Genomic DNA, 10,228 nt, shown 5'->3' with positions numbered 1-10,228 from the left:
CTACATCCTCTGGATCTCAAAGAGGCGCACGTCTGTGTCGTACCAGATAGGAGGGTCCACGTTGCTGGGAAAACAATCAAATGATTGGGTAAGACAGCTGCTTGCATGAGGCACTTATCAAACTGTGTGGCTTGCTCACCGCAAATAGACCACCCCCCACATGTAGGTACGAAACCACATGGCAGTGCCTGCGTTGGCCTGATACTTTCTGATGAGGATGGGGTGAGGAACCGGCAGCAGGCCCACTAAGGTGCCATGCTGGAGAAACTTCAGGATCTCAGACTCATCAGTCAGACCCCTGCAAAGGTGCAACAAAGGTTTAATACATTCCAAAGGATCTTGCATATGCCGACCAAAACAAAAAGGGCACGCTGTGTGCACGTACTTATCAATGCAGATCTTCTCCACCTGGGGAACTAGCACTTGTAGGAGCCGCATGATAGTCTGGAGCGGTAGTTTACACTTCCAGGCGAGAGCCTAGGGCGGGGGGGGGGGGGGAACGGAAGATCCAAATCAGTCACATGTTCTGCCAAATAACAGGGAAGCAACCTGCTGATACCGACCCAGTCTGGCGTGGGAGCCCAGAGCGAAGCGGAAGATGAATTTGACAAGCATCTTGTCTCCATCTCTACTTCAGTGTAGAAAACATCCTGATAAAGAGAATAAATATGTTTTAAACATGCTTTTGTCTTCACAAAGACACACACACACACACACATACTTCATTGTCCCGGCCTGAGTTGGACTCTGTGTCGCTGGTAGCAGCAGCGACAGCACTTTGGTCCGCATGGAGCGTTTTTGTGGAATCTTTCTTTGGAAGCGATACCATGGTGCCGTCTTCTGATACCTGGGACTTCTCAGTCAGTTTATCGATGCCTGCAGGAAACCAGAAGATTCAGCCCGCTGCTTCAGCTAAAAGGAAGTCAAACACCACTGAGAGGTGGACCCATTATTTAAAAAAAAGAAACATTCCCGCTCACATTTACATAAAATGAATGAATCGAAGTCATTTTGATAAACTGACTGTTTCACTTCATCTTATTGTCTTCTAATCCTGTTATTGAGCAAATAAATATGCCAAATGTTGAATTACTGAATAGTCAGACCTCTTAGATAATCACAGTCAAAAAATGTAAATTGACTGAATTTAACATTGAACATGAGATTCATCTTTGAGTACCTGGAGTAGCAACCAAACTGGCCTTCAGTGTGCCGGGTTCTGCCGGCACGGCTGGGTGAGATCCCTCCATGGACACCGTCTCCTGGGAGCTGGTGCGGGAAATGACGTCCGGAGACTTCCTCTTCCTCTGCAAAGACTTCTGGATGGAAGCAGAGTCAGCGGGCAGGTTGGCCAATTGGTGGAACGTGTTACGCTTGCGGATGATGGCGTACACCAGGTTGCAGTTCCCTGATGAAGAGGGAAAGATTTGACCGCATGAGGAGGAGATTGTTATCGATCTGAACAACCTGAAAATCCTGTGGCCCGTTCAGATTCATCTCACCATCAAACTGGTACTGGATAATATTGTTGAAAGCTTCAAGCAGGAAGAATACAAGGTGATGGTTTTGGGACGCAGAGAACAGGAACCAGCTGGTGGAGAAGGCCTCCAGCAGGTGGAGCAGTTTATTGGCTGCCACCATGGACAAGCTCTTCAAGTACGGAGACACTGCAGATAAAGATAATTCGGAGATAAACTACAACATTACATTTTAATAAGAGTTTTTTCTTCTTCTTCTTTTTTTAAATCAGATGTTACAACTTCTAAACGGCTGCAAAAAAAAACAAACATCTAAGCTTTGCCAGACAGAACTCACCATTTACAATTATAGTGAGAAGGCAGTCAAACAAAGGCTGGAGGCGCTGGTGGCCTGTGGTGATAATCTTGTGAAACACCTACAAAACAAACACAGTGTTATCGGTAAGCATCAACTGAAGCAATAAAGAAAGCAGCAAACGTGACGAGTCAGACGTCTCACCACTATGAGCAGGTCTGCGTGAGTCCCGGTGAACACTGGGATGTCCATAGGCACGTGGACGGAGTAGGGCTTATTTAAGCGCACGCCAAAGTTTCTCTCCCCGCTTAGCAGCAATAAAATGAACACACCGATGTGCATGAGTCCAACACGGGCTGCAGCGAAGGAGAAAACACAGGAGAATCGAGAAAAGCACTCGGAGGGCGCAGACCCCCCCCCCCCCCCCCCCCACACACACACTATTTGTATTTACACCGTCCACATGGTGATCTGGATCATCATCAAAAGGTTCTAAATTGTTCTTGGTATCTTTATACGCCAACCATGAAAAGTAAAAGTGAATCAGAGTTGATTTTTAAATCCATAAATGGGGTTTTCAATGTTAAGATTGAATGTTTTGTCCTGACCTCATTCTGGATGAGATCCAGAAAACATTTTTCATGATAGTTCATATCAGACCTCTTGATGACTGTGATTTTTGGTGAGGGAATTAAATACACATTTTGCAAGGTACACATTAAGCTTATAAGTAAATGGGACAATTCAGATTTTCTTTCTATCCAGATTGCTCTCAAATTTAATGGGATCTAAATTAGGCCAAGACCCATCTTCAGATTTCTTTTCATCAAGATCCATCAAGCAGTTTTTACACAATCCTGCTACAAGACAGACAAAAAAAACACACAGTAAATGTCAACCGAAATGCAAGGGGGGCGGGGGTTAATGACTGAAGGTGTGTTTTTCAGAGGCATGCGGGGCGGGAGGAGACTCACACTGGTCGGCCCTGGCGTCGTTCAGGTAGAACAGTATAGGAGCCAGGATATCCAGCACATCACTGCTCTTCAGCACGAAAAAAAGGAACTTCTGTCAACACAAAGTTGAATTTGTTGACTAAAATTGAAAACTCTTCTTGCGGCATCTTTGAAAGAAAAGTTAATTTTACTTCTTTATTCCAACCTTATTAAAGTCACAGAGCTTCCAGAAAAGCACCAGCAGCTCTTGGTGGAACTGGATCTTCTTGGTGGAATTAGGCAGGTAAGTCTGAGCCAACGGGTTGGTGAGCAGACGAGCGAGGCCCTTCAATACAAAGTCAAAGTCCTGCCAAAGGAAGAAGCATGAGCTGCAGTCACCTTTACCAGGAAGAGCTGCTTGTATTTCACAGGAATCATCGGCTCACCTCCTCTCTGTGAATTCTCGACAAATAGTTCACAAACAGGTTTTCTGGGCCGGTGGACTGCACAAAGACAAGAGATTTATTGACGTGCAGAGAAGCACAACAGTTATCCAGATTTCCTTGTGTGGGGGGTCTTGCAGCATTACTTCTTGTTCCTCTATGCTGGAAGGGGAGGGCGGTCGATGGGAAGCCCCCCCATCGTGCTCCAGCGTCACAATGAGGATCTGCACCGCCTGTTCCACCAGCTGCTCCCGGTAGTCGGAGAAGAGCAGGTGGTTATAAGGGATGCCGTAGCCCACGGGATCGTAGGCGCACACCACGTTCAGCAGCGAGGTGAACAGAGGGAGGGCGTGTCTAGGGGCGAAGAAAACCACGTTAGGGAGGCATGTGGAGCATCAGATTTAGGCTCTGAGTCACCAGCTGATAGTAAATGCTAAATTGTTTTTTTTAATTTTTTTAATGAACTATCTGATCCTATTCAATATGTTTTATTTAGTGCATTCCAGGAATGAAAATAAATTCATGCAATTAAATATAAAATAATGGAGAAGCAAAGACTCTTGGGGGGTAAATTCTTCACTTTGGAAGTAATACTAAAAATGACAGTAATCTTTATTTATATGGCATCTTTAAAAATGAAGTACTCAAAATAAAGACAGGAAAAGCAAGGTAACATGAAAACTGGAAGCCCAAAAAACATGGAACCAAACGACCTCTGAGACACAGCAGAAGGGAGAAAAAAAAAACTGAGGCTAAAATACACACAAAAAAAACACACAGTGAAAAATTGAGAAAAGTCAAGGTAATGGTCAATAAATACAAGAGAGAAGGAACATGACAGTTAAATGGAAGTAAATCAGTATAATTAAGTAATAAATAATGAATAGAAGATAGTAAAAGTTAATGAAAAGATGAAATCACATCCCAAGGGTTAAATAACAAAATGAGACAAAAACAATGGGGTTAAAAAAATAAAAAAAATCATTAAAAAAGAAGCAGTAATAGCAGTTTTAAAAAATGACTGCCTTATATTTGTATAACTCTCAGCACCAGTAAAGATGCAGTTTACGGTCGTGTCCAGTTAAAGGCTGATTTTACAGAGAAACAGTCAGTAGCATATACATTGAACTTTTATTTCTCATCTCACTGACAACTGTGCAGAATCCACTTGCGATGAAGACCACAAGAGGCAGGTCAAAGCTCCGAATAAATCCTACTGAACCGACCCTGGAGATCTTGGGTTGAAACGTTTTTTTGTATAAGAGCAACTCTAATCATGCATCAACTGAATTTTGCTTGCTAGAAATAGGTTCTTTATTCATTTTGCATGGTTCTTCTTGCGTTCATTTTAAAACTTGACAGGTGAGGCCCTGTGTTTGCCTCAACGTATTTGGATCCCAGTTTTACCTATTTTCTGTCGAGCAGAAGAAAGTCACCCAGGGATTGAGGACACTGTTGTCCGATGATGGAGGCAGATACATGGCCTCCGAGAAGCAGGTTAGCAACAATCTCAGCAGCTCTGCCCTGGACAGGACCGGCGGCGAAGACACACAGGCAGGAAGGGGGGGGGGGGGGCAGAAATAAATCAGTCATATAAAACTGGTGTCGGCGTCCCACAGAGCCAAACTGCTAACTCACCTGTTCAGGTCATGGATGTAGTTTAGAGGAGGGGACTGTGCAAAGCCCACTCCCGCCTCCCAGATATATTCACAGCTGTCTATTGACTGCATGCTCTCTACGGAGTCCTGGATGTGGTCAAAAATCAAACACGCTGCTGATCAGCGGATATACATTTGCTAGCAAGACTTTAAAATCCCAAGGACATTTTAGGTTCTAATCATTATACCCAAAAGCACAAAGGTCCAGCCAAGTCAACAAACATGTTAATGTGTCTGCCTATAGCGGTCTATTCAATCCTGTACATCATGCAGGAACTGGCAGGTGATTGGCTCACAGCGTCATGTGATTAACTTCCTGAGGTTTCCTTGAAAGTATGGCAATAACAAAAAGCAGCTGCTCAAAATAGAGTAAGCATTTGTGATCTGTCTGGAACAGGAGTATTCCCGTTCCGGCAACTTAAATCTGATTGGTTAAGAAGAAGACATCATGGCCACATTACTTGAACTACTTTTATGGATTGGTTAAGGGCATCCAAAACATCTGTTGAGGTGTTCAGATGTTTGCTCTCATGAGAAAATGCAAACTGTTGCTAAGAGACGAGCTGTGACACCGCATTTTTATTGACTCCAGAGAACAGCCTAAAACTTTTTGAACATCTCTTAGGAGCTCCATTTGAGATTTTATTCAAATCCACCGAGAAGATGCAAAGTTGCTCTGACATGCAACATTCCATTCGAGCTCAGAAATGGTGAGGAAATCTTTCCGTTGAGACTAAAATTTGTCTGGGAATCTTGATTGGCAACTTTAGACCAGGAAGAAGGCAGCAAAAATATCTTTAACCTTGAAATGCTTGACGTGGATCATGTGATCCAATCATGATTGTGGTTATTCCCTTGGTTGAATTGACAAACTGTGTATTTACGGGTCCTCTCTTGTGGCTGTGCACCGTGAAGTCAGGGCAGAAGAGCAGGTCAGCGACGGCCAGGAGCAGCGACTCAGCCAAAGGTCGAGCTCCATCGTCGTCATCCAGCTCATCCGTCTGAAACGGTTTGTAAGTACAAATGAGATTAGATCCAGACAATCGCTCTTATTCTCTGCCATGAACAGGACAAGGAAGGGGAAAAAAACTGGAAGAGATTATTGATTTGAAATTAACTTCCACGTAATTTCGCTTTACACATTTAAAGGAAAATAAACCTTCCTTACTTGACGCATCAAGACATTTTGAATGTCATTATTTATATTTTTTGAGCATAGAACAACAGCATTTGTTGTTCCATGTGATGCAGCCTGTAAAGTAGAATCCACTGATCCAGTTCATACCTCTTCCAGCATCACTAACCAACTGTTACATCACTGCGCTACAATGACTATCACCGTGATGACATAGCTTTACTCTGCTCTCTTTCCAAATGAGGTTATACCACCACCAAACTCATTTACCCTGCAAACCTGCTGATAGAATTTGGAATCGTGTACTTGTCAGCTAGTATGTGAGTTACCAAACAAATATGTCATTTCACATCATGGCGGATCCAGATCTATTTTCTTACCTTTCAGAGACATTAATCCATCCTCATCTAATCTGTATCATCTATGCAATGTATTGGTACCAGTGCTACATCTCAGTGTCCACTATGTTACCATACATACTGTAAGTAAATACATATTTTCCTGTTGTTTATTTAGGGTTTCCAGGTCTAGATTATGATCCGGGTCTGGATCCAATCATGCATCGTGATTGGCCTAAACTGGGTGATGCTTACTTTGATTAGCCAGTTACTTTTGCATGATATTTGCAAAGTGTTAAAGAATGGTCCTATTCTCGTAAAAATAATAATAATAATAATAAAGGAAAGGTGATGACATAACCTCTTCTGGCTTTGGTTGGTGAAGGAAAATAAAAGCCTTCCCAAAGCCCCCAATATCCGTAAAAATGGACAATATATTTACATCTACCTTTGAGCGGCCGTGTACAGTATAGTTTTTTGGATCTGTACCACAGAGAAAATGAGCCACCGTTAGAGTCACAATGGAATTGTGAGTAAAAAAATACAATTTGTCAAAAAATATATACAATTTAAGGGTCGCAGTTCATCGTCGTGGCTCATTTATGAGAGGTTGATGAAACAAGACAGTATCATTTGTGAGAGATTCCCTCCAGTCGCTTGAAGCCATCTTTCCATGGATACCACACAAAATAACATTCGTATCATTTTCAAAATGTCAACATCTTAAGTTTGCAGTGTGTGCCAAGTTTGATGAAGCTGCAATGTGAATATTGTCAGATATATGCTGCAGATGAGACGACGACCAGAGGCTCACCTTATTATGTTCCTAAGGAAACAGACATGTCACAGATTCATACGTATAAAGTTTGGCTTCACTAATCTGTGTATTCTGTTATTCTGACTAGTGCTGTCCCTATTAACGCTCACCCCTGCGCGTCCTGCACCGGGTACAGTAGACCAAAAGAAGCCTCTCCAGTCTTGGTCCTCAAAGATGTAGGGAAGGATGCGGCTCAGGATGCGCGTACAGTTCAGGATGACCTGCTTGTCCCTCTCAGTGGGGCAGCCAGACTCTGCGCCTTGCACCAGTTTCTCCACGGCCTGATGAGGATGACGAGGATCAGAGTGAGACTCGGACGTGCATGAGAAGTGAGTTGGTGGGTTATAAAAAAAACATCCATAATCCCAGAAACGCTGTTTCAAAATTCTATTTCTCTTTACTTTTCAGGATTAATAATGAGATTATTTGCAGCATCAGTGTCTTAGTTTCTTACTGCGAGTTCTCATTTAACTGTCCAGCACCAAGCGAACAGAATATTTCTCTTTACGACGAGATGGAGTCGTGTGTTGTTGTTTCGAAAGATATTACAGCAACAAATAAAGAAATAAAGTCATCGACAGCCTTAACAGCTTTAATTAGACCGGCTGAAAGGGTTCTACTCTTTATTTAATAAAACTGCAACAGCCTCAAAATATCTGTTTTGTTTCTGATTAGGCGGCTTCAAACGGAAGCTGGAACCAAGAGACAGGACACGAAGGCAGAGGAAAGGGAGTTGACTCACTTATTTCCACATGTGAGCGCATGAGGCAGTGCCTTGCTGACAGAGTAAAAAAAAAACAATCCTGTTCTGAGTTCCATTCCGCCAACCCTTAAAGCAATGTCGTCGAACAAAAAAAACCATTACATTTCAAAATCACATTACTGTTAATACGTGGAACTCTGTAACCTTATAGCAGAGGGTTGCAAGGTTCGATGGAGACTCCTCTCGGACAGCTCTTATCTCTGCAGCTGGCACGAGTGCAAACACATCTTGGACCGTGGTGCTGGTGTCTGCCCAGAACTGGTCCCAGAAGGCATCGTCTGTGGCTTCCACAGGCTGTAGAGGAAATATACGAGCATTTCTGTCCCCATATGGGAGTCAAAGGAGCATGTTTGAAATGAAAAAACAACAACAACAACAACAACACTTGGATTGATCTTGGATTGAATTAAAATACACTGCAGTACATTTTTTATGAGATGATGTATAATGTATGTAAGATATAAATGGGTAATATCACACATATAAGTTTATCTTTTACGAGGCCTGTGTGGACCAACCGAGGCCTGAATAGCAATGTAAACACAGCCTCCATTATATGACGCACTGATCTCAGCACAGTCCACCTGCCGCTGCAAACGCGCTCAGTTCCAGGCGGAGGCCCCACGTCATTATTTTTTCATCGTGTATTTTTTTTCAGCAAAAAACTACATTCAATGCCAGAACAGACCTTCATATTAATCTGCATGGCAGAAGCGATATTCGTTTAATCCAAATAAGCTTCGACATATTAGGTGCGCAATCTTTCTGCAAATGTATTTATGTTATTCAATGCAAACAAGAAAGAAAAACAAATCCCGTTTGTCACCATGACATGTTTTATTATTATTATTATTATTATTATTTTGCCTATCACTTCAGACGCGTTTTCTCCTCCGATCGAAGATGCTCTCCCATCGGCTCCCTGTGGAACCGTCCGTTCAGCGGTATGGAGACAACATACCTGTGTTTTGGTTGTCAGCTGAATCACTGCTTTCCTGAAGTTCAGTTTAGAGTCGCTGCTGCCCATTGCGATTATTTCCCTTTATAATAATGTCTGGACCGCTCCTGCTGAGAATGCCTGTTAATCTCCCCTCCGTCCTTCGCTCGACTCATTGGAGGAGGCGGGACCATTTTCCTCTCTCTTGTTACTCCATTGGCTGGCATAACCTGCTGCTACAGGGTGTAACTTCCGGGTTGTGACGATGACGTCAAACATTCGGTCATATTGGATACCGTTTCCATACTTTAGGATAATTTGACGGGGCTGCCCTCGTGATTTTATTCCATTGTGTTTTTTTTTTTTTAGAGAACATACAGGTATGTGCCAAGCACAAGTAGTACTAGATACATGTATTTGGGAAAAGTAACAATGCCAAATATTTCCCCAAGTGCATTCCACGGAGAAACAAACATGCATACAATAACTCGGGTTGTATGACATTAAGGAAATAATGATTTTTTTTTCCGACCGACAAATTTGAAACAACATGGTTTCACCCTAAATACAAAAGGCACACACCTTGATGTTCTGTCGCGGACCAAGGCAGGTAAAAACCCAAATGCACGACAGTAGATCCAAAAACAGAGCTTTATTTCCAGTTACCAGGGAGTCAGTCCAGATCAGTCACTCTGCAGAGTAGTATTTTACTCCCTATGGAGTACCAATTTCCTCAATATCGAGATCCACTTTTTAAAATTAGATTTCACTCTAGAATTCTAAAACTTGAAATGAATGGACATTCAGTATTTACCAATGCAATACCGGTATATTTATTGCAACACTGCAAAACATGCACAGATAACTGTGACAAGTTCCATAACATAACTTGTTTACATTCAGCATCCATTATAACATTCTTAAAAAATAAAGATAAAAATAAAGTGCAATACAGCATCTGTATAAAATATAAACAAATAAAAAACACAAGATTGCATTTTTTTAAATTAGGACAGTTCAAAATATCACAAGAAACAATAAGGAACAATGAAAGTGCTTGATCAGAGAATTGGCATTTGCCTGAGGGCTTTTGCAAATGAAAAAACATCTTTGTATCAGAAATAAAACTCTGTATCAAATCCATGCAGCATCAGTCCTCAAAATAAATCACAATTAAATTATTCAGTTGTAATAGCTTCACAGCATCAAAAACAAAATCAAACAAATGAGTGCAGCATCCGGGCCCTCATTTCTTTAACTCTGGGATTGACTTTGGTGATAGCAGCATCAATATTGTAAACCGCAGTTTGTAAGAAATGGTACACATTCGCCAGATCCTGGTTGTACGAGGTGCCGAAGACGAAATGAGCTTTGAAAAGCTCGTCCAAAGAGGCAAGTGAATTACAAGGGATCGCACCTCATCAATCACAAT

The 10,228-nt window shown here is 42.2% G+C and overlaps 1 protein-coding gene across 1 annotated transcript; it reads right to left on the bottom strand.

Moving 5' to 3' along the window:
* On the bottom strand, window positions 1-8,886 carry hid1a (HID1 domain containing a). The gene is made up of 20 exons (XM_068750112.1): window positions 8,821-8,886; window positions 8,004-8,153; window positions 7,207-7,377; window positions 6,221-6,223; window positions 5,691-5,807; window positions 4,787-4,893; window positions 4,556-4,672; window positions 3,295-3,502; window positions 3,152-3,208; window positions 2,932-3,072; window positions 2,748-2,838; window positions 1,978-2,129; window positions 1,816-1,894; window positions 1,503-1,667; window positions 1,181-1,408; window positions 722-876; window positions 564-650; window positions 386-477; window positions 140-298; window positions 1-64 (listed from the first exon to the last, which is right to left on the bottom strand). Exons 1-20 carry the CDS (start codon window positions 8,884-8,886, stop codon window positions 1-3), a joined length of 2,409 nt encoding a protein of 802 aa, XP_068606213.1.
* Window positions 8,887-10,228: the final 1,342 nt, after the last annotated feature.

This window comes from Brachionichthys hirsutus, chromosome 16 (assembly GCF_040956055.1).
Source record: "Brachionichthys hirsutus isolate HB-005 chromosome 16, CSIRO-AGI_Bhir_v1, whole genome shotgun sequence".
Lineage (NCBI taxonomy): Eukaryota > Metazoa > Chordata > Actinopteri > Lophiiformes > Brachionichthyidae > Brachionichthys > Brachionichthys hirsutus.
The sequence above is the reverse complement of the archived record's forward strand: the minus strand, read 5'-3'. Positions and strand labels throughout refer to the sequence as shown.

What these genes read in the sequence shown, in the direction of transcription:
- hid1a (XM_068750112.1), bottom strand. Translation starts at nt 8,886, where the DNA reads ATGGGCAGCAGCGACTCTAAACTGAACTTCAGGAAAGCAGTGATTCAG. An exon ending in CGAGAATTCACAGAGAGGAG is followed by an intron (nt 3,073 to 3,151) that starts GTGAGCCGATGA and finishes TTCCTTTGGCAG; the next exon opens with GACTTTGACTTTGTATTGAA. An exon ending in TATCCAGTACCAGTTTGATG is followed by an intron (nt 1,409 to 1,502) that starts GTGAGATGAATC and finishes CCTCTTCATCAG; the next exon opens with GGAACTGCAACCTGGTGTAC.